This window comes from Schistocerca gregaria, chromosome 4 (genome assembly GCF_023897955.1).
Source record: "Schistocerca gregaria isolate iqSchGreg1 chromosome 4, iqSchGreg1.2, whole genome shotgun sequence".
Lineage (NCBI taxonomy): Eukaryota > Metazoa > Arthropoda > Insecta > Orthoptera > Acrididae > Schistocerca > Schistocerca gregaria.
This window is the reverse complement of record NC_064923.1, coordinates 401,047,179-401,072,527: the sequence shown is the minus strand read 5'-3', so window position 1 is coordinate 401,072,527 and position 25,349 is coordinate 401,047,179. Positions and strand designations below refer to the sequence as shown.

The 25,349-nt window shown below is 37.7% G+C and overlaps 1 protein-coding gene across 2 annotated transcripts in view; it reads right to left on the bottom strand.

The window, feature by feature from the left end:
* LOC126365897 (serine/threonine-protein kinase Genghis Khan) overlaps positions 1–25,349 on the bottom strand; it is a 323,790-nt gene that overhangs the window by 9,748 nt on the left and 288,693 nt on the right. For both annotated transcript variants that reach the window (XM_050008618.1, XM_050008619.1), the window contains exons 29-31: positions 21,379–21,550; positions 7,560–7,677; positions 5,162–5,328 (exon numbers count right to left, since the gene is read on the bottom strand). In XM_050008618.1, the coding sequence (XP_049864575.1) occupies positions 5,162–5,328; positions 7,560–7,677; positions 21,379–21,550 (457 nt within the window). The remainder of the gene's footprint in view (positions 1–5,161; positions 5,329–7,559; positions 7,678–21,378; positions 21,551–25,349) is intronic.

The window sequence follows — 25,349 nt, the reverse complement described above, 5'->3', positions numbered from 1 at the left end:
CAAAATGTACTCTCCTTCATTAAGATGTTACAATGATGATGGTGTGATGGCAGTTGCTCAAAAATTTAACCTTTTATGATATTCCCCACCCCCCTCTCTACCAACTGCTGTCAATTTTTTTGAGAACTGCAGCTAAACTCTGGCAACATAAATCAAAATGCATCTTAAACTCACTGAAACACTAAGCTCTTTCCCTGTTTACCGTTAGCTGTTGCAAAGCAAGCTTACAATATGAATGACTTACTTACAGATACCTCATAACAATGTTATCTCCATCAAAAAAGTCTTTGACTTATTAAAACACTCTTGGATGTGCTATACAGCAGCTGTCATACACAAAATGCATAAGAGTTAATAGTTCTACCAATAATACAAAAATCAATCATAGCGATATGCTCTTCCTTATTCAGTTGTTTCTGGTGTTTGATAAACTGAAGTATCTTTTATTGGAGAGCAAATGATCAAGCACAACACAGGGATTAACAGAAAAGAAAATAATACACACTCTGTTATGTCTTAGATCTATAAACACTATCCTAATCTCTTGTGATCATGACAAAACATAGTTGAAAAGATACAATAATTCCTGGTATTACCTTTCTAGATCTTAGAGGTCTTCCATTTCTTTTTATTTAAGTACAAGAAGAAATAATGCTTTCCATAACTTCACATGCAAATCACAGAGCAGATAACTGCCTACCAAGTGATGACAAGTGTGTGTGTGTGTGTGTGTGTGTGTGTGTGTGTGTGTGTGTGTGTGTGTGTGCAAACCACCATGAGGTACATGGGAGACAGTACATCCCATTGTACCAGTTATTAGGGTTTGTTCCTGTTCTGTTCATGTATGGAACATGGGAAGAATGATTGTTTGAATCCATCTGTGCTTGCAGTAATTATTCTAATCTTATCCTCATGGTCCCTATGTGAACGATACATAGGGGGTTATAGTACATTCTTAGAGTTATCATTTAAACCTGGTTCTTGAAACTTTGTTAACAAACTTTCTCCGGATAGTTTATGCCAGTCTTCAGTAGTCTGCCAGTTCAGTTCCTTCAGTATCTCTGTGACACCCTCCCAAACCTGTGACTATATGTGTTGCCCCTCTCTGTACACATTCAATACCCCCTGTTAGTGCTATCTGGTATGAGTCCCACACACTTAAGAATATTCTAGGATGGGTCACACGAGTGATTTGTACGCAATACCTTATGTAGACTGATTGAATGTTCACTGTATTCTATCAATAAACCGAAGTCTACCACCTGCTTTACCCACAACTGAACCTATGTGATCATTCCATTTCATATCCCTACAAAATGTTACACCCAGGTATTTGTATGAGTTGTTAGATTCCAACAGGGACACACTGACATTGTAATCATAGGATACTACATTTTTTCATTTTTTGAAGCACAAAATTTTACAGTTCTGAACATTTTGAGCAAGTTGCCAATCTCTGCGCCACTTTGAAATCTTATCAATATCTGTCTGAATATTTATGCAGCTTCTTTCGGACAGTACTTCATTATATTTATATTCCACATACTGTATGTCATTTATTTCCATTATCAAAAGTGAGAAAAGTGAACCATGTCAGGTACAGGAATTGAAGTAACCAAGTCACAGAAGAGAAATGAACAAAGTATGTACTGAACAGTGTTGCTTGGTAGTTTAGAGGTGAGTGGCTACACAACTACAGCAGATGACTGAAGCAGCAGGTGACACAAGGTAGAAAGTTGGTCACAGAGTGTCTGTGCTTATCCATCACATTACCTACTGCCCACAATAGAGCACAAGGTATAAGGCAACTACCACAGTGTGGAAGATACTGTATTATCCCAAGAGATGACAACTGTGTGGACAGTGGTCAGTGATAGAAGCCACTACTACTTTCCCTGTTCTGAGACTAGAATTTATATGTCTAGAAGTGTATGTCTTACATTGCTGAAGACAAATCTGACACTAAATTATTGAGAAAAGTCTTAAATTTCAGACACACGATTCAAAGACTACAAAGACAGGAAGACTGTATTTTCAATGTGATACAATAATTTGTTGTGGGTTATTTCCATGTTTCAGACTGCATTCAAGTATGGAAATGTTGGAAGTATTTCCTTTCAGCTGTCTTTTTTCTGCACGTCACATTCAATGAAGCACAGACAATGGTAGGTTTCGAGTAATGCCTACAATCGTCCAATGTTAGCATGTTAGATCTCATTTCTTTTGCACAATACAGCATAATTTTTTTTTTAAAAAAAGGATGTATCTAATGAACAGACTATTCAATTAGAATATCAATGGAGTATTGTAATCCACTGCATTATTAAACTACCAACTAAGGACAGGATAGATCAGAACAAACAAAACTTACTATTGGTAACAAAAATAAAGCAAAGTGTTCATTTTATACTATTGGTATAAAATGAACACTTTGCTTTATTTTTGTTATCACAAAGACAAACCAAAATTACAATGTATACTATACAAAAATATTATTTTTGGGAACATATTATTATACTATTTGGGAACATATTATTATACTAACTCATCACCACTTTTGACAGTGCATTTGTTATTCAGTTTTTTTCTTTCTTTTCTTTTTTTTTTTTTTTTTTTTTTTCTTGAAACATCACAGCCTTTGTCTTCTGGACCTCCTCTCTCAATTACACAGTCCACGCCTGCCCCAGGTTGCACCCAAACCCTCTTCTGCGCATCATCCCCTTTCTATGTTTCCTCACTCCTTTCCCAAAACACTCCTTCACATCACTGTGTGCTGTGTACAACTCCCTTTTTCTGCAACCAGAATGAGCTAATCGGTGCCAAATTCCTATCCTATCCACCTGTTACCTCTCGCTCACAGGTGTCAGCCACCATTCTCCAAACTTCCCTCCTAGCCCTCCACCGACTTTCTCCTCTCACCCACTCCACTCAACACAAACCCTCAATTGCAATTAGACTCTGATAATGTACACTGAAACATCAGAAAAAATAAAGTCATAAAACCAGTTGATAAAGCTTTGTATTTAGGATGGTTGAAGACTTTAGCCAGATGAGCTAAAATAGAAGTGAAAGGAAGAATATAAATAGTATTGAGAGCTTTTAGAATTTCAGTTTTGAAAATGAAGCTTGTCACTTACCAAGAATGGAAAATTTACTATCACTGTGTACTACTAGCTTTTACTTACAAAATATTGTTGCAGTAGCAGCAGAAACAAACAGAAATAAAAAATTGTATGCTAGAAAAAGTGAACGTAGTTTAATATTCAGAACATGAAGAAATAAATGAAACCACACACACACACACACACACACACACACACACACACACACACACACACAAATATGAAACATACACAAATTGTCATAATAATTAGCATAAAACGTATTAGGTATGTAATGACTACTGGTGTACCTCGAAAATGGCTGAGATTAAATAAACAAATAAATATAAGAATTTTTAATGTGTTGCAGCCCTGTCAGCAACTATGATTGATTAATATGTCAAAAATCTGCCTCAGATGCGAAATTTTACTGGTCTTTACCCAGGTTTCAGCTAGAGTAATGTAGCCTTGTTCAGAAACATAAAATAAACTAATATATGCCAGAATAAGGCTCTGTCAAACATAAAAAGCTGTAGTACTGTGGCACTATGTCAAGCTACATTGCTTAGCTGAGGAACAGCCCGGGCTCCACTTAGAGGGAAGCAGTCGGTTAGCTGTGGACGCTATGTTGTAACTGACTAAGTAGATAGAACCCCGATGCCTTGTTCTCTCACAAATTTACGGTTTAACATTATAGGTAATTTCCCAGTTTCCCAGTACATAAAATAAAGACAGCCAGTGGCAGGCACCTTAGACGTTCCGCGTGCACATGCGCATGATCGGCTGTCTTGCTCGGTACATATCTGCGTGCCATATTCAGTTCCAATGTAGCTTAACATGGTACCAAGGTACTTTAGCTTTTTATGTTTGACCGTGCCTTATTCTGGCATGTATTAGTTTATGTTATGATTTTGAAGAAGGCTAGATTACTCTAGCAGAAACCAGTAACATTTTGCAACTGAGGCTCATTTTTAACACTTACCAAACAAAAGTGCTGGCATGTTGATAGACACACAAACAAACACAAACATACACACAAAATTCAAGCTTTCACAACCAACGGTTGCTTCATCAGGAAAGAGAGAAGGAGAGGGAAAGACAAAAGGGCATGGGTTTTAAGGGAGAGCTTAAGGAGTCATTCCAAACCCGGGAACGGAAAGACTTACCTTAGGGGGAAAAAAAAGAGTTTGGGCCTTAGCCTTTACAAATGTCTCCTTGTGTCTGTATGTGTGTGGATGGATGTGTGTGCGCGCGAGTGTATACCTGTCCTTTTTTTCCCCTAAGGTAAGTCTTTCCACTCCCGGGATTGGAATGACTCCTTACCCTCTCCCTTAAAACCCACATCCTTTCGTCTTTCCCTCTTCTTCCCTCTTTCCTGATGAAAGCTTGAATTTTGTGTGTGTGTTTGTGTTTATTTGTGTGTCATCTATCAACGTACCAATGCTTGCGTTCGGTAGTGTGTGTGTGTGTGTGTGTGGGGGGGGGGGGGGGGGGGGGATATAGTTATGAATGTAATAAAAATGAACTGGAAGTGAGCAGGATACATAGCCAGGTGAATGGGATGTGAGTGGACCAAAGAAACTAATTTCAGGATTTCAAGATACAAGAAAAGGTCAAGGTGATGGCCTAATGCAGGGTGGGCAAGTAACATTTGAAAAGATGCAGCAGCAATGCGAACTTGTATGTCTCAAGGTTGTAAGGCATGGAGATGCCTGGAGACAGAGGCATTTCTCCATATTTGGATGTCATATGACTGATTTATCATTTAAAAAAAGGTATAGGTAAAAGGGAAGGAGGGAGAGAATATGTTCAGCTGAATAAATTCATTTTCTGGTTTTTCCCTCAATTTCTATACTTCCATTTTGTATTAAGCTGAAAAACAGCATAAGATTTGTCAGTAAACTGCAATTGTCTTAGTATAAACATGTTTTACACCATACATTATAAGCAACACGGGAGCAGGTCAGTAATTTGATGGCATCAATAAATATTAGATAAACATATATGCATTCAGTTGAATTACTGAAATTTAATTGTATGAAGAGACTTATTTTGCTTACCTTGCCCACTTCATGTAGAGAAGGTACGCTACCCAATGCCAGTGATGCATGATGATGCAGAAGGGAAGACTCTGAATCCATTGGTGGACCATCCGGAGATCTTGGCAATGAGGGTGGTGTAACAGCAGGCCTAGGTGGAGCAGCTGAACGACGTGACGATGTAGAACCTGAATAACCATGATACAGGTGGAGATAAAGTCACTGTGAAGCTTTGGCTTTTACAGTCTTGGATGTCATTTACCACCCTTATTTCCAAGAAGTACACTATCTTCTTCATGGTCATTTATATTATACAACAGGTACATTTTACCGTGAATTATGCATATATTCACAACAGTCTGCTTGACTTTTTCTATCAAATTTCAGTGTTTTGTTTATTATTAATCATTCAACATTTATTAAAGCTGGACTTATAAAATCTGTAGAGTTCCAAGTAGACCAAGTGACATTCAGTAACAAGCACAGCAGCTGTAGGAACAAATGAGGAATTTAAAAATTAGCACTGAGCTCAGAGAGTTCATAATCTTCAGAGAGCAATGCTACGAGATATTACATTAGCCCATCAACTGCTATGATCCCCATTTGGGGATTTGTGTTTGTAACAGAAATGCTGTATTTGTAATTATGTTGACAGCATCTGTCACTGTCTTATATTATCGACTATAATGATTCTTCATCAGCTGTTCTTAATGAATGAAGTTTACTGGATTATGTGTGGGAAGAAGTAACGTTTTTCTGATTTACACAAGTTGAATATTTTCAAAATAATGTAAGTTATATTGCTAGGTAAATAGTGCCTGTGTAATGGCATGTCCTGTAATGGGCTTAGAAGATGTTTATCAATTGTTTTTTCTCCAAGGGTTATTTCAGTTTCCTGAGAGGGCTCTCTGAATTTCAACTCACATCTGAGGAGTATGGAAAGTTCTGCCTTAAATAACATTTTGTTTACTGTTTCTCTCCAGGCACAATGTGTCACTATCAAGCACTTTCTACAAGGGAAATCGAGGACATTGCAAATGACCCCAATTTCATGGCTTCTTCTGATGGTGAGGGTTAAGTGTACGATACCCCCAACATCATCAAGCTCCCTCCACATAGTGCAAACGGGATGTATCGCTGTGATGGTACAGTCTAAAATACTCTGGCACATATGCTTCCAGCTGATGTTCTCAGTACCTTGGAAGAAAGGGCGGATGAAGAAAAAGTATGCCACTTCAAGAAGAAAATGAAAACTAAACTCACTTCTAACTGGACAAAGGAAGATGCAAGGTACAGTAATATCTACCCTGATCTAGTAAAAACTGAACAGCACTAATTCCATTTGGTAACAGCACTAAAAGGAAAGTTTGCAGTTGATCGTTTTAAGGAGAGTTTGATGAACAATATGAAAGTTGACTTCCAGTGAAAGTGTCCAGTACGCTACCCAGAACACCAATTACATCTTGGATCCAATGATTGCATTAGAAATGTTCTTAGGTATACTGCTCCTCACTGGATACCACGTTCTTATACTAGAATGAAGAGGAAGACTTTGATATACAGTGAGTATGACAGAGTATGAGTAGCAACACATGTGGAAATCAAATGCCAGATAAATCTCAATGATAACATACATCTGAATAGAATCCCACCTGATGAAAGGAATAATCTTTTCAAATTTCTTCCCTTGATAGGATATGCTGAATATGAAATGTCATGTTGTTTCTGCCAGCCTGAGCACTGATGAGCAACTGGTTTGATATTACGGATGCCATTATCTAAAACACTTCATTCATGGGAAAGCAGTGCGATTTGGATACAAGTACTGGAACATGTACTGTTTCCATCATTTAATGCCTCACAAATGAAAATTCAAAAGGATGGTGGCAAGAGCATATTGTGCTAAATCATCCACTGCTTCTGATCCAAGAAGGGCAGGAACACTATCATACCTGAAGGCATGCCCCTCAGGTGTTCCAGTCTACAATGTGGAACCCCATATTGAATGCTTTTTATCTGGCACAAAAAACAAAAGGAAATGTAAAAGGAGAGTGGCATATCCCTTGATTCTCATCTGGGATTTGCCTAAAATAAGATGTTTACATCAAGATTACTTCATTTTTTAGGTGTTACATTCTTTTTCCCAGAATTTGTTTCAGCCAAACAACCCAGGAATAAATGCTGACTGAAGAAAAACACTTTGGCAATTACTGGTTTAAGTTCACATGAGAGATAGTACACAACAACATCGAGCAAAATCCAGATAAGAATAATATGAACAGGCTTCACATACAACCCCCCCCCCCCCCCCCCCACGCACAGAGAGAGGGAGAGAGGGAGAGAGGGGGAGAGAGGGAGGGAGAGAGAGAGAGAGAGAGAGAGAGAGAAATCAAAGACCAACGAGTAACATCATTCTTACCGTTATGACCTGAATATGTTTGAGCTGGACGCTGTGTATGCCCTGGAATACGTCGCTGCTCTGAGTGAGAAGGATGTCTGGGTGGAGCATGTGCCAGCTTTGCTCCTGAATGGAACAGCTAAAAATAAAATTGTTAATTATTTGTCTCATAACATGCTGTCACTAACAAATCATCTGATTAGGTTACAGGATTTGTATAAAAAATTAGTAATATAATTCAGTTACAAAGTTACAGCTAATGAGAGAGACCAATATACTATAATTACGCATTTCTTTTAGTAAAGGTGAACAGTTATTCTCACATAATAAAGATAACAGCAAATGACATCTTACTTAAATTATCAATTCATATTTCGCTGACTCTTCCACTGAGTGGTGACCTCACTGTAAGGGAATTTGAGCACACAATTTTAATCAGTCAACCATAAACTAAATTATCTTTATTTCCTATACTTGCAGGTACAAGCATGTGGGTACAAAAACTGTTTTTTGAGAATAATTCTAATTTTCTGTACAAAAAGATGACAACTAAGTGGCTATATACAAAGGAAAGGGGACCATGAAAAGATCACACACACACACACACACACACACACACACACACACACACACACACACAGAGAGAGAGAGAGAGAGAGAGAGAGAGAGAGAGAGAGAGAGAGAGAGAGAGAGAGAGAGAGAGAGGGAGGGAGAGAGTTGCTACAGTAGACACCAATTATACATTCTCCAATTTAAGTTCTTATATTTATTTACAACTAAAAATTTTACAGAGTCTATATCAGCTATGTCTTTGCTTTAACAACTGATTTCCCGACATTCTTCTAAGTAATTGATTATACAAGAGGTAATCCCAGTTTTAATCATCACCTCAAAAAAATTAAAATACATAATTACTTTTTTTTTGTGGTTCTGATACATAGAAATCTGCTTGCAGCAGTACTGTAATAGGTCACCAGAGGAACCAAAATAATATGGCGCAGCCCACTGATAAAGTGGAGCAGTGTCTAGGAATTTGTTTTCTTTAGCATCGGAAATGATGCAGCTCCGCCAGGTTAATCTAAATGGCTAAATAAGTCAAATGGACTGGCACAACACAGCTGTATCAGTTCCACTGCTGCAATGAATGAATTAACACACAATACTACATTCTAACAATAAGCTGGGTCATTTTGTTTTGTCTCCCTTAGTGCAAGGACAGGCTATGAACTCAGCATGCCTGCAGCTCTCTCTCTTTTGACTCCACATTTGCCCCACCCCCACACTAAGCTGTCTCAGTGGGAAAGTGGGATAGCTGGAAATGTGCCATTTATATGGCACACCATTCACACAAGTAATGCGGAATGGCTTGCATGCGGTTTGGTTTCATATTATGCTATATTAGGAAATTCGAAAATGTGAAGTTATGTACAACACATCATGGAGAGCATTATTACACTGTTACTGATTTCAGTACAAGAGTATACACCTACAAAAATAAACGGCTGGGTTTACAAATGCATTACTCAAGTAAAATCTTTTGAGGCACATTGTTCCATGTAAAAATCTTACAATATTTAAGCTGAGATACAGATAGGGAGGCAAAAACAAATAGTCCCTATAGCATGCTGTTAGGGATGGAATAAATGATTACAACTACATCTGAAAGAAACAAAATTTATTACCTAGAATCTCTGTACAGACGCTGCACTGGCTACAATTCTCAACACATTATACCACAAATAAAACAAAATTTTCGTTATTTCCAATTATTTTTGGTTCAGTGTAGACAATAACATTTATATCTGGTACTAAGTGCCAGTACAGGTGTAGGCAGTTTCACAGATTTTCGTCACTCAGCTTACCACATAATAGTAATTTATTTAGTTTCATTATCAGAACCCCTTCCACACACATAGGTTGAGCCAAACATGGATATTACTTTTGCAGTCAAATCAACCAAAAAATGTGACGTATACAATCCTGCCCAGATCTTCTAATTTTGATTCCTACTTCCCATTTTCCTTCAGAAACTGAACAACAGCCTGTTTTGAATCAGAAAATTGTTCCAGGCATGCCCTTTGTCTTGACCAACATACTTTGCAGTAGTAAATAATGTTTCCATATTCTTCATTCAGTCCCATTAAAAACTGTTAAACTGATGGTGATTTCAAAAAATTTACTTTTCAGACCACCAGTTTCATGACATGCTCCATGCTCCTAAATTTAGCATAAACTGCTTCTTGATGTACAAAACAATGAATCCCATAAAGATTGCCTGTCAATTGCTGTAATTCTTTGCATAAAAGTTCTCTGAACCTGTTTGTCCCTCTAAAAAATATCACCTATGCTCCAACTGAGACCAAGATTTTCCAATTCAGGCCAATGGCTTCAACTTCCTCTTTGATAGTTTTCAGCATGTCGAGCCCTCTCACTGTGTCTTTGACTGGCAGCAAATCAATTATGAGCACTATTTTGTAGATTGCTTTTAATGAAGTATCACTGGTACACAAAGTGCCCTATATCAAACATCATAAAGTGGCTTGCAGAGTATAGATGTAGAAGCAGATGTAGATATAGTGCAACAATGGGCCGCTAGAGTTGGTTGCCGGCTAAATACACAACTGGCCATTAAAATTGCTACACCAAGAAGAAATGCAGATGATAAATGGGTATTCATTGGACAAAAATATTTTACTAGAACTGACTTGTGATTACATTTTCACGCAATTTGGGTGCATAGATCCTGTGAAATTAGTACCCAGAACAACCACCTCTGGCCGTAATAACAGCCTTTACACACCTGGGCATAGAGTCAAACAGAGCTTGGATAGCGTGTACAGGTACAGCTACCCATGGAGCTTCAACACAATACCACAGTTCATCAAGAGTAGTGACTGGCGTATTGTGACGCGACAGTTGCTCGGCCACCATTGACCAGACAGTTTCATTTGTGGAGAGATCTGGAGAATGTGTTAGGCAGGGCAGCAGTCGAACATTTTCTTTGTCCATACAGGACCTGCAACATGCAGTCATGCATTATCCTGCTAAAATGTAGGATTTTGCAGGGATCGAATGAAATGTAACGTCCACTGTTCAAAGTGCCGCCAGTGTGCACAAGAGGTGACCGAGACGTGTAACCAATGGCACCCCATACCATCATGCCGGGTGGTATGCCAGTATGGTGATGACGAATACATGCTTCCAATGTGTGTCCACTGCGATGTCGCCAAACACGGATGCGACCATCATGATGCTGTAAACAGAACCTGGATTCATCCGAAAAAATGATGTTTTGCCATTCGTGCACCCAGGTTCGTCATTGAGTACACCATCGCAGGCGCTCCTGTCTGTGATGCAGCGTCAAGGGTAACCGAAGCCATGGTCTCCGAGCTGATAGTCCATGCTGCTGCAAACGTCATCGAACTGTTCGTGCAGATGGTTGTTGTCTTGCAAACGTCCCCATCTGTTGACTCAGGGATCGAGACGTGGCTGCACGATCCGTTACAGCCATGTGGATAAGATGCCTGTCATCTCGACTGCTAGTGATGCGAGGCCGTTGGAATCCAACACAAAGTTCCGAATTACCCTCCTGAACCCACCGCTTCCATATTCTGCTAACAGTCATTGGATCTCGACCAATGCGAGCAGCAATGTCGCGATACGATAAACCGCGATTGCAATAGGCTACAATCCGACCTTTATCAAAGTTGGAAACGTGATAGTACGCATTTCTCCTCCTCACATGAGGGATCACAACAACATTTCACCAGGCAACGCTGGTCAACTGCTGTTTGTGTATGAGAAATCGGTTGGAAACTTTCGTCATGTCAGCACGTTGTAGGTGTCTCCACCGGTGCCAACCTTGCGTGAAAGGTCTGAAAAGCTTATCATTTGCATATAACAGCATCTTCTTCCCGTCGGTTAAATTTTGTCTCTGTAGCATGGCATCTTTGTGGTGTAGCAATTTTAATGGCCAGTAGTGTATAACAAACAATGCAATGGGCTATAAATACACTGGATTTCTGAGAGCAAACATGTAAAAAAACAGATAGCACGAACACCATGATTTTCAAGAGTTATTCACATTTGGATCAGCTCACTGTGTGGTACTACAATATTTTAGGTCCACCAACTTTTTTGCTCTTTCACTGCCAACTAAATCTTTAAATTTCTTGTGCATTGTGTTGTAAAGCAAATTTAGGGCGGCCAGTGATTATGTGAAAGCCTTTAAAGGCTTGCAATGACAGGTCACTAAACTGCCTCTTCTTTCTGAGTGTATGTGTCACTGCAACAACACTGCACTTTTAAACTTCCTACAAACAAGCAAATAGTATGAAATAAACAACACTAGCATTTCGAAAAATACTGCACCACGTGCTGGAAGAAACAGAGATGCATTTAATTGGTGCATAAAATTTCCGAGTAGTTCTATGAAGGACAGATCAAAGGTGAGACAGGTCTAAGGAAGTCGAGATGTGCTGTGCAGTGGCGGGAGGGGGGAAAGGGGGGGGGGGAGTAGGCCAAGATCTGGTCCGCCCATGTGCAGCACTTGTGCACATGTGCATCACTTGTGCACATGTGCAGTTCTGCAAGCTTTTGCTGCCTCCCCTCTAGTGGCACCCTATGCTACTGTGGCACAGGGATTTCAATGTGTAGCAGGACTGCATGTCTACCCTTTATATTAAAAACACAAGACAGGAATTTTTTCAGCTTTGTGGTTTTCATTAATGAAAATGTAGCACCTGATAACAAAACTGGTGGAGCATTTATACTAAAGAACAAACCATTAAATACAAATTGTAAGGATTATGGGGAACAATCTCAACTAGCACCTGCACCGTACTCATCTCCAATCTTATTCAATGATCCTTATTTTGCTCATCCTGCACTCACACCTTTTTCTACAGTCTCCCTCTTCCTCTGTTCTACCTCTCAATGACTTAGCACCTCAAACACTCAGCAAGTTGCCTTCACTCATCAATTATTTATAGAATACTTGATATTCTTCACTAACACCAAAGGTTTTGTGTACAACTTTCCAGTTTGTAATTAGCAAACTATCCTTCAAGTCTTCAATTCCTTTTTTCATTTATTACCCTTGCACTTTTACAGTTAATTTTCATTTATGTCACGCAACCTTACATAAAATGTCAGCCATTGCTCTTCATAGTCTGAGAGGATATTAATTATGGGAATTACACTACGACTTTGCCGCCTCAATTCATCTCGAAAAATACTGTCTACAGAAATCTTGCGGTTCCCAAACATCTTGGAAATTGTACAGAAAAGGATTCAAGTACAGCTCTAAAATACGTATGCTATAAAAAAATTAAATTAAGATCTCCACTTCATATTATCTCTATCTTCTTAGAAGTCATGTTTTGACGGAACATGGAACGTTTCAATGATTTGGGCATGCAACTGCAGGTACCCTGTTCCTTCACTTAACTTTTCAGCCACACACCTTCCTAATGGAACGTGTCTCAGTTCACTTAATAAATAATACAAAATTATAGGATGGAGCCTTGTAACTGTAACTTCACAATATTTAAATAAGATATGACATTTGAAGCATTTGAGAATGAGAATCTCATCTAGAAATGTACTGTATAATCATAACAATGGTAAGACAGAGATTTAGGAACCAGGTTTTAAATTGTAAGAAATTTCCAGGTGCAGATGTGGACTCTGACCACAATCTATTGGTTATGACCTGTAGATTAAAACTGAAGAAACTGCAAAAAGGTGGGAATTTAAGGAAATGGGACATGGCAAAACTGAAAGAACCAGAGGTTGTACAGAGTTTCAGGGAGAGCATAAGGGAACAATTGACAGGAATGAGGGAAAGAAATACAGTAGAAGAAGAATGGGTAGCTTTGAGGGATGAAGTAGTGAAGGTAGCAGAGGATCAAGTAGGTAAAAAGACGAGGGATAGTAGAAATCCTTGGGTAACAGAAGAAATATTGAATTTAATTGATGAAAGGAGAAAATATAAAAACGCAGTAAATGAAGCAGGCAAAAAGGAATACAAACGCCTCAACAATGAGATCGACAGGAAGTGCAAAATGGCTAAGCAGGGATGGCTAGAGGAGAAATGTAAGGATGTAGAGGCTTATCTCACTAGGGGTAAGATAGATACTGCCTACAAAAAATTAAAGAGACCTTTGGAGATAAGAGAACTACTTGTATGAACATCAAGAGCTCAGATGGAAACCCAGTTCTAAGCAAAGAAAGGAAAGCAGAAAGGTGAAAAGAGTATATAGAGGGTCTATACAAGGGCGATGTACTTCAGGACAATATTATGGAAATGGAAGAGGATGTAGATCAAGTTGAAATGGGAGATACGATACTGAGTGAAGAGTTTGACAGAGCACTGAAAGACCTGAGTCTAAAAAAGGCCCCCGGTGTAAACAACATTCCATTAGAACTACTTACAGCATTGGGAGAGCCAGTCCTGACAAAACTATACCATCTGGTGAGCAAGATGTATGAGACAGGCGAAATACCCTCAGACTTAAAGAAGAATATAATAATTCCAATCCCAAAGAAATCAGGAGTTGACAGATGTGAAAATAACCGAACTATCAGTTTAATAAGCCACAGCTGCAAAACACTAAAACAAATTCTTTACAGACGAATGGAAAAACTAGTAGAAGCCGACCTCGGGGAAGATCAGTTTGGATTCCGTAGAAATACTGGAACACGTGAGGCAATACTGACCTTATGACTTATCTTAGAAGAAAGATTAAGGAAAGGCAAACCTACATTTCTAGCATTTGGAGACTTAGAGAAAGCTTTTGACAATGTTGACTGGAATACTCTCTTTCAAATTCTAAAGGTGGCGGGGGTAAAATACAGGGAGCGAAAGGCTATTTACAATTTGTAAGGAACTAGATGGCAGTTATAAGAGTTGAGGGACACGAAAGGGAAGCAGTGGTTGGGAAGGGAGTGAGACAGGGTTGTAGCCTCCCCCCAATGTTATTCAATCTGTATATTGAGCAAGCAGTAAAGGAAACAAAAGAAAAATTCGGAGTAGGTATTAAAATTCATGGAGAAGAAATAAAAACTTTGAGGTTCACCGATGACATTGTAATTCTGTCAGAGACAGCAAAGTACTTGGAAGAGCAGTTGAATGGAACGGACAGTGTCTTGAAAGGAGGGTATAAGATAAACATCAACAAAAGCAAAACGAGGATAATGGAATGTAGTCTAATTAAGTCGGGTGATGCTGAGTGAATTAGATGAGGAAATGAGATGCTTAAAGTAGTAAAGGAGTTTTGCTGTTTGGGGAGCAAAATATCTGATGATGGTCGAAGTAGAGAGGATATAAAATGTAGACTGGCAATGGCAAGGAAAGTATTTCTGAAGAAGAGAAATTTGTTAACATCGAGTATAGATTTAAGTGTCAGGAAGTCATTTCTGAAAGTATTTGTATGGAGTGTAGCCATGTATGGAAGTGAAACATGGACGATAAATAGTTTGGACAAGAAGAGAATAGAAGCTTTCGAAATGTGGTGCTACAGAAGAATGCTGAATATTAGATGGGTAGATCACATAACTAATGAGGAAGTATTGAATAGGATTGGGGAGAAGAGAAGTTTGTGGCATAACTTGACCAGAAGAAGGGATCGGTTGGTAGGATATGTTCTGAGGTATCAAGGAATCACCAATTTAGTATTGGAGGGCAGCGTGGGGGGTAAAAATCGTAGAGGGAGACCAAGAGATGAATACACTAAGCAGATTCAGAAGGATGTAGGTTGCAGTAGGTACTGGGAGATGAAGAAGCTTGCACAGGACAGAGTGGCATGGAGAGCTGCATCAAACCAGTCTCAGGACTGAAGACCACGACCACAACAATAACAACAACAACAACAACAACAATCATAACAAATATGTAGTGTTACTTGAAACTTATCCTTCTTCATCATGTGATAAAATAACAGTTCTTGTTAATTTTACTAGCATTTCTGCTTATAAATGTGGCCTCATTCAGTAAATGGTTTAATTTTCTCAGCCTTATTTCTTTATCTCAGAACATTTAGTTGTTTTCATTTACAAAACCTTGGGTCAGAGTGTAACTTTATTGTTCACATCTTTCTTTTAATCACTTGTCTGATATATTATTTAGTTAGAAATGAAAAGCACAAAATTGTGCATGTCCTGCAGTGCTAATTTATTCCAGTAAACTGTTTTCGGTTAACAAGGTCATTGTGAGACTTAAACTGACATTGTCATTAACAGATGCAAAACTGGTGAGCAGTACTGACAAAGATGTCACACATTGGGAGGGAGGTTCCCACAAAGAGTAAATGTTATCTTTGACAGTGCAGTAACAACATAATTTAAAATATCAGACACGCAATAAATGTACAAGGAACAAACAACAAAAATATTACCTCTTAAACACGGAAAAACTGCTTGTTCTTGTGGAATAGAGTGTGCTTGCATGTAAAGATTAGGTGGAACGGAGGTGGACAAAATTAACAAAGAAGATAAGATGCACATATGGTAAACCAATCTAATAGACTTATATAACAATTTAAATTAATGGACAATAACAATAAAATAAAATTTAGACAAGACATGAATATAGAAGAATAGCCTGTAGAGGTATTACAGATTGAAGTAATGCAGAAACAGAGTAAAAGATAGAACTGATGATGGTAACAGGAAATACATATGCTAAATTAGATATCAGTGGTACAAACAATTTCTCTTATTGCAGGGAAGATGTACATATAACAAAACAACAGGGTATGCTGACTTTATAGACAATCACAATAAAATAAATATAGGTAAAAATGGAGGAATAAGCTAGAACACTCACTGTGAGGAGAACTGGAGAAAATGTACTGGGCTGTGGTTTTCCTCAAAGAATAGGAAATCTTATTATTGAGGTATTTCAGGGTTTTGTCTACATTCTGCAATACTTCTCCACAGTATGGGATAAAACAATACTTTCTATAAACTCTCGAAGGAACAGCAGAGGGAGCAAAGAGGAGGTATATAATTTCCAGTGTTTGTTTTCTAATGTGAATCTAAGTCCATAGGTTAATGAAAATACTCAATTTTCGAAAATATAATCAAATTCGATACATAAAAATGTCTACTCAGCAAGGGGTGGCAAGAAGTACACACATATAAAGGTATTTAAATTTGCAAGCTCTTACAGCCAGTGCTTTCTTGTTCTGGCATAAGGGTTGAAGGGGAAGCAAGAGAGGTGAAGGAAGGGGACTGGTGGGGTTTAGGAAATGGGGAGAGTATGGAAATGTCACTCAGAACCCTGGGTCAGAGCAGACTCTCTATTCCTTCTCATCACATCCAGTAGGTCAATTTGAATATTTGGTGCACAGATATTTTAGCTATCCAATTACATTACACTTCCATCTGCTGTCATCTCTAACAGTCTGAGACATCTTTTTAGGACTAATGCACACTGCTCTGCTTATATACTCAATGATGTGTGCATGAGGGGTGGTTGGTTGTGTGTATGAATAGTGTGTGTTTCTCTTTTGCTGATGAAGCTTTACGTAAGTGTCTGTTAATTGTGCCTGTCTGTCACTTCATGTGTCCTTTTTAAGGTAAGTAGCAATCTATCTCTTCCTACATTGTTGATATTCCTACTTGGCATTTCCATTGTTTTATTTTCATACTCAGAGAGATTTAAATCAAATTCAAATTTAAACATAAAAAATTTGAATTTTCTTGGGATTTATGCAATTCAAGTAGTGTTACAAAGCACAAGAACTGCAACTGGCATCTTGACATTTCATGTTTTGCAATGAACTGAACCACCAAATTACTAGCAATAACTACCACTTCCAGTAATAAAAGTATTGGTATGCTTTCTTATATCATACACTGATTAGATGCTCTCCATTTTCCTGTACTGTGCCTTTCCCTTAATCTGCTTGTTACTGCACAGATTTTTAATGCTATCTAGAATTTCATGTCTCCTTCTTCGTCTCCACCCTCTCCCTCTCTTTTATGTAATTTCTTTTTCAAATCAGATTTTTTAAAATCATTTACTCAAGTTTTTTCTTCTTCTGTTCCTCGAAGTACTTCTTCACTTCTCATTTTGTCTATTTCAGATTTAGCAATTTTCTCCACAATCACATTCAAAAACTATCCAAGTATTTTTCCTCTTTCCTTTTGACTACCTGGTTTCTGCCATACATTGTTACAATTCAGACAAAATATTTGGAAGTCCTCTATCTTAATTCTACTGAAATTCCCATTGCTGTGAAAAAACCTTTCACATTTTCAAAAACTCTTTTGTGTGTAATGTTCTACTTCTTATTTCATAGACACAGCTTCATTATCAGTCAAGAAATTCTAAGTACTTAAAAGTAATGATGTAAATAAAATAGAAAGAAACTTCCACATGGGAAAAATATATTAAAAACAAAGATTCCAAGACTTACCAAGCGGGAAAGCGCCGGTAGACAGGCACAATAAACAAACACACAAACACACACAAAATTTCTAGCTTTCGCAACCAACGGTTGCTTCTTCAGGAAAGAGAAGAAGCAACCGTTGGTTGCGAAAGCTAGACATTTTGTGTATGTGTTAGTTTATTGTGCCTGTCTACTGGTGCTTTCCCGCTTGGTAAGTTTTGTAATCTTTGTTTTTAATATAAGATTTGACCAGTAATGAAGTCTTACTTTTCACATTAATGCTCGATGAATTTCACCACTTTAGTTTCTTCTTGGTTTGATCTTAGCTGAAATGGGCAAATCAGAAGGCAGAGATGGCCCAGTATGGTGAGCTTAGCGCACCACATAAAAGCATTATGTAACAGGAAATGAAAGGGCAAATCAAGAGCTCAGGGAGACTTGCATGTCTATGCCCAAGACACACTACCACTTACTGAATATACAGTATTACCCCACCTATACATTTCTGTATTTTACTTTTTCCCACCATTTAAGCATTTTTTCCCAATCGTGTCAAATTCTGTATGTTCACCATGTACCGAAAACCTTGATTTTACATTTCTGAAATTTTGCATTTCCCATCATTTGCACCACGTGGCAATTCAACTTGAGAATATCAAGTAAAAGGAATCTTTTGATTCTCGTGCAGACGCTGTAACAGTGCTCTCTTTAAAATGTATAGTTTGAACTTGTTTAATCAAATATAATTTTTTTTTGTCATACGCTGAAACAGTGCTCTCTTTAAAATGTATAGTTTGAACTTATTTAATCAAATATATATTTTTTATTGTTACCAACTTGAACACAAACAAAACAATACTAAAGGTACTGTTAATAATTGTTAGATACCTAAATTCATTTTAAGACCTATTTTAACGAAACACAACTTTCTTCTTAGTGTGTAAACACAGTATATGTATTACAAACAAAGCTCAGGTACCATAAATTTTAACTGAAGCTTGGTTTATAGTTTGGAGGTATCATAATATGCCACAACCTGTGCACTTACAGATACGAGGTGTCAACTGCCAGAATGAGGAGGACAGTTGCTTCCTGCCATATGGGAAACACTGCAGCCATAGTGTACTTCTTAAATAAATTTCTGCTGGTAGGCAATGTTGTAATCGCAGAGGAAATAACCATGGAGAAATTCGCTGCAGAAAAATTTTCATATAATTCGTCTCGCAGTGCTGGAGAAAAAGAAGATGAAGCAGGAGAAAAAGAGTGTGTATCAGTGCCCACCAGTGTTCAGGCAACTGCAGTAGTGGAGGTACTACAAAGATATTTTTCTTCCATTGAGGGCGTGAAAATATGGTTGAGACTCTCTATGAATTGGAGAAACAGACAGAGGCATATCAAACAAAAAGAGCTAAACAAATATTTATTATAGTCTTCTTTTGTAGAAAACTATAGTTGTTATGACTGTGCTTTTTAAAATTGTAAATATTGAGATGTTATTAAAATTTGGATGTTTATTAAAATAGTATAGGTAGCTCCATTACCCACATTATAAAATATAAGAAAAACACAAGAATCAACCCACAGGAAGGCTATCAAACAATGTTTCATCTACATCTACATGATTACTCTGAAATTCACATTTAAGTGCTTGACAGAGGGTTCATCAAACCACAATCATACTATCTCCCTACCATTCCACTCCCGAACAGTGCGCGGGAAAAACAAACACTTAAACCTTTCTGTTCGAGCTCTGATTTCTCTTATTTTATTTTGATGATCCTTCCTATCTATGTAGGTTGGGTTCAACAAAATATTTTTGCATTCGGAAGAGAAAGTTGGCGACTGAAATTTCGTGAATAGATCTCGCCGCGACTCATAACCTAGGTTGTGAGTAACTAAATCCACTTTCCCTTCTTTCCCCTCTCTCCTCCCTGATGAAGGAACATTTATTCCGAAATCTAGGAATGTAAATTTTCGGTTGGTTTTTGTGTATCTATCGGCTGCACTAAGCAGAAGTAAGTACCGGCCAGCCCCTCTATCTCTTTGTTAGTATTTGTTTCACATCTTTATATGAGATTTTTCATTAATCATTTAGTTAATATGATTCAGTCAAATAAACCACAACACAATTCAAGCCACAGAAACTCATAGCATGAAATCAGCATGTGACCTTTTTGCACCTATACTTTTTTCTGAAATACAATTAATATCAGTTCTAAATAACATTTATGTGACAAATGATGTCTTATTATGTTGGTAGATTAGATCAGGTCAGTAAGTAAATCAGTAACAATTTAATTCTAGTGGTGTGATAAATATGAAATGAGTAAAACAGATGGACAAATAGACGTTCCTGTACCTTTTTTTTACGCAATGCGGTCATTTAAATGCATATTTTTCTTTGTGTTTCATCCATCTTACCACAGTGAATTTATTCGTAACTGCTATAAGATTCATGGTAAAATGATTTGGAGGGTGGGAGAGTAATCAGCATTAGAAGATGCTTATTCTTTATGTTGTGAGCTAATGAAACATGTACTTGTTGATTATGATAATTCTAAAAATAATTCTGCAACAAGCCATGAATTTGATTAGTGTAGTGTGGTTCCAGAGGTTTGAAATAGGTGGTGTTAGAGCATTTTGTGGTCTTTTACTGCTGGCACCTGCATGAGGGATAGCCATGGGAGTTGATGGTTGACAGTTGGTGGAGCTGGACTTAGTTTTCTGAGTGGCAAAGCAGCTGCATTGTTTGAACACTTAGAAAATTCATGGGGATAGAACTGGAGTTGCCATATGGACTGTGTCGTAACAACACTGCTCTCAAGAGTGATGTTTTTTCTCATGACTGAAGGATATATAACAAATAGGTCTTCAATTACCTTTTTTAAAGCTATTATTGTATTTGAGTGAGTTTTATGGTCAATACAGTTTTCCATTTTTAAATCAAATTCATCACTGTGCTGGCTACATTATTCAATTCCTGGTCCATTTATTTCCTCAATTTTATTTTATTTGTTTTATCATTTATTTATTTATGTGCATTATTGCCTAACTTGATTTATGTGTAATCTGTGCTTCCCTGTAAAAGCTTACGATTAACAACGAGTGCTGTTATTAGGATCGAAAAGCATAATGGCTCTCTCTCTCCTTAGTCACAGAACCAAATGTGACTACAAGAGCAGTGTCTACTTGCAATCTACAGACTCAATTTTCTTTTCCTTCATCTTATTATTATGCCTCTTGGTGTTCCTAATGTTTGATCTGTTGAACAATGAAATGTGTTTCCTCATCACTTCCATTACTGTTGGTGTACTTTTTTCCTTTGTTTTTCTTCGTTGATACATCTTCTGACCTTCCAGTCTACACCAAAATCTCTCAAGATATAAGTAATAATGTGCATATCAAACAACAAATATTTTAAAGATATGTGCATGTGAACTTACCCTCTGCTGACTTCCCTGAAGTTGCTGTGGACTTGCCAAAGTCTGATCTGCAGTTTCCAGCGTTGTAGGTAGGTCCAACAGCCTCTGAATTTGAATTCCATCACCCGGGCCCATGTGACTTATATGATTGAAGTTTGTTGGAGCTGATATCATTTTAGAGCGCCTGTCTGTCCTATAACAAAGACATAACATTGCCTTCGCTTAGAGTGCATAAAAACACAAATTTTTATGTTATAGAAGTCTAAAATGTTTCTTTCTCTCTCATATCCCCTTCCCCTTAATAATTTACATCAATTATAAATATAATGCTGCTGTGATTTTCCTCATCCACAACAAATTACATCTACACACAGCTTCAATGTACTACGCAATGAATTTTCACTCTTCATTGGAAAGTGCACTGATACAAAACATACTGACAAATTAAAACTGTGCTGCAGACCGGCTTTCTAATCTGGGACCTTTGCTTTTCTAGCATAAGCTCTCTACCGACTGAGCATCCAAGCATGACCCACGACATGTCCTCACAGTTTTACTTCTACCAGTACCTTTTTCTTCTATATTCTTTTAATATACTTATTATTAGTAAAAATGTAACACCTGTCATACACAGTGCGCAAGGTGATGAATTAGTGTGTTGCATGCCATTAATCATTCCTGAATGTTTTATTTTTAACTGCACCTGACAAGTAGTTAGTTTGATGTTCTGTGGATCATTTGTATGCTTAATAGTAATGATGTGGAATAAGTCCTTTTACATTCACATTACACATACATATGTAAATATGGTTGCATGCTGATCATCTACATTTTTAAGTGCTGTTTTGAGTTAATAATTCATAGCTACCATCTTCACATATCACAAAATTAGAAGTTCTACAGAATACAAGAAGCTGTCAAGAGGAAACTCATCCAAATTGTTTCCTAATTTAACTTTGCTTTCTGTCAAACATTTTATATCACTGGATAAGTGAGGAAAGATTTTGGTGGCATCATTGTGCACCCTCTTTCTGGAAAAGACAACCTTAAAGTGGAGTAATGAATGTTGTTCCTCTTCTGCTATTGTAATTATGTACCTCACTGTTTCATTTTAACTGCAGTGGATTAATTACAACAAACTTCACGAGGGAAAAAAATGTACTGTGAAACAGTAGCGAAAAGGCCTAACTCATTAAACAGAGCTGCAAGATGATAATGGGTGAGCACCACATACTATTTTTACAGCATGTTTCTGAACAAAGAATAATCTCTTTCTTAGAGTTGAGGTACCACTGAACTTTATTCTGATACGATGTTACTGAACGAAAATACGCAAAGTACGTCAACTTACTGAATTGTCTCTCAAGATTTGTCATAATTCAAAGTGAAAATGTGGATGAATTAACTTTTGGGAGTTTTTAAAATGTGGTTTTATAAGTTTAAATTCTCATTACTATGAACATCTAAAATTTTTGACATTTCCACTCTAGCTACTATTTCCTCACTTCTAGACGTGCAGAATGGAATATGTTCTGTCTTTTTGAAATTGAAATTGAGAGTGAGACCATCTGCAGAAAACCATGTAATACACTGGGATGACAAAAAGTCATGTGGTGGTGGTGGTGGTGGTGGTGGTGGTGGTTAGTGTTTAACGTCCCGTCGACAATGAGGTCATTAGAGACGGAGCGTAAGCTCGGGTTAGGGAAGGATTGGGAAGGACATCGGCCATGCCCTAATCAAAGGAACCATCCCAGCATTTGCCTGAAACGATTTAGGGAAATCACGGAAAACCTAAATCAGGATGGCCGGAGACGGGATTGAACCATCGTCCTCCCGAATGCAAGTCCAGTGTGCCACCTCGCTCAGTAAAAAAACATGGGATAGGAACATTACATACACAAATGAGGGTGATATCATGTATAAAAGGGCAATGCATTGGTGGAGTTGTCAATTGTACTCAGGTGATTCATGTGCAAAGATTTCTGTTGTGGTTATAGTTGCACAATAGGAGCTAAACACTCTCTGAAGGCACAATGATAGTTGAAGCCATATGCATGGGACATTCCATTTCAGGAATCATTAGGAAATTCAATATTCCGAGATCAAACGTGTCAAGAGTGCCAAGAATATCTAATTTCACGTATTACCTCTCACCACGGACTATGAGGTGGCTGATGATCTTCACTTAAAGATCGATAGCAACGTCTTTTGCGTAGAGGTATCACTGTTAACAGACAAGCAACACTGTGTGAAATAACCACAGAAATCAATGAGGGAGGTACGACATATGTATCCAAGAGGACAGAGCAGTAAAATTTGACGTTATTGGGCAATGGTAGCAGACAACCAAAGTGAATGCCTTTGCTAAAAGCATGACATTGCCTGCAGCGCCTCTCCTGGGATTGTGACCATATCAGTTGGATCCTACACTACTTAAAACCATGGCCAGTTCAGATGAGTTCTGACTTCAGTTGATAAGAATAGATAGTACGACTTGAGTGTGGTGCAGACCCCAGAAAGCCATGGATCCAAGTTGTCAACGCCCTGTGCAAGCTGGTAGTGGTTTCATAACGATGTTACTGTGTTTATATGGAAAGGACTAGGTTCTCTGGTCGAAATGAAAGAATCATTGACTGGAAATTGTTATGTTCAGCTACTTGGAGACCATTTGCCATCAAACAATGATGGAATTTTTATGGATGACACTGCGCCATGTCACTGGGCTTCAACTGTTCATGACTGATTTGAAGAACATTGGGGACAATTCAAGTGAATGATTTGGCCATCCAGATTGCCCGACATGAACCTCATCGAATATTTATGAGACCTACTTGAGAGGTCAGTTCATGCACAAAATCCTGTACTAACGACACTTTCGCAATTATGGACATCTATAGAGGCTCCCTCTGCACAATATTTCTGCAGGGGACTTCCAATGGCTTGTTACGTCCATGCTATCTTGAGATGCTGCACTATGCTGGGAAAAAGGAGGCCCAACACAATATTAAGGAGATGTCTGATGGCTTTTTGTCACCCCAGTGTAATACTAAGAACATTGTTTACCATTTCTCCTGTTGCTGTACATATATATATGTATGTGTGTATTGATTACAATAAAGCAGTGTAAATTGAAACATTTAATGCCTTTAAAAAAATCAAAAACGCAATGCTTATCCTCTATTACTTATCAGATATACGTCTTGTTCAAAACATTATTTCTTTCCTGATTTCCAGTTATACAGTACCATGCTCAAATCCTCCATGTGCAAGAAGCGAAAGTTACTCATACTGTTGTACTAAACTCTCAAGTTATAGAGACTTAAAATGGCTTCAAAAATTAACAGACTTGGTTCACATGTATTGAAGACACTGACTGTATTTCTTAATGTTAAACAGCATAATATGCCTGAAATTTACTGTGATTTGTAAGACTATTAATGTGAAACTAAACAGTAAACCATGCAGTGACATCATCTAAATTTAAAAAGCATGGAAAAGTTTTTAAAAATCAACATGGAAATAATTGAAACTGTTTTTTGAGACCTAAAAGGTTTGCTCTTGAAGGATGTTATGGAGCAAAGGACATTAATGACTTTGGAGTTGTACTGCTAATTGCTTTCTTTTAAATACATATGTGCTTTCATAAATGATGATACGGAGACCAGGGATCTGAAATTGCATCAGTTCATGTTACTGTATGAATATATCATTGCCCACACTTTCCGAATAATTAGGAATTACTGCTTTATGGTGTAATCACTTACATTTTCTATATGACTATTAAGTAATAGTCATGAAATTTCAGAATTTTAATAATTTCTGTCTATTGTGCATTTTGGAAATCAGTGCATCTTTTTCTTTAAAAAATGTTTGCACCACAATGGGTATACACTATGTGCTGCCACCTTTGCTGCCACCTATTGCAAGGTACTCCATATCAGCGAGCTCAGTAGTCATTATACATTGTGAGAGAGCAGAATGGGATGCTCCGT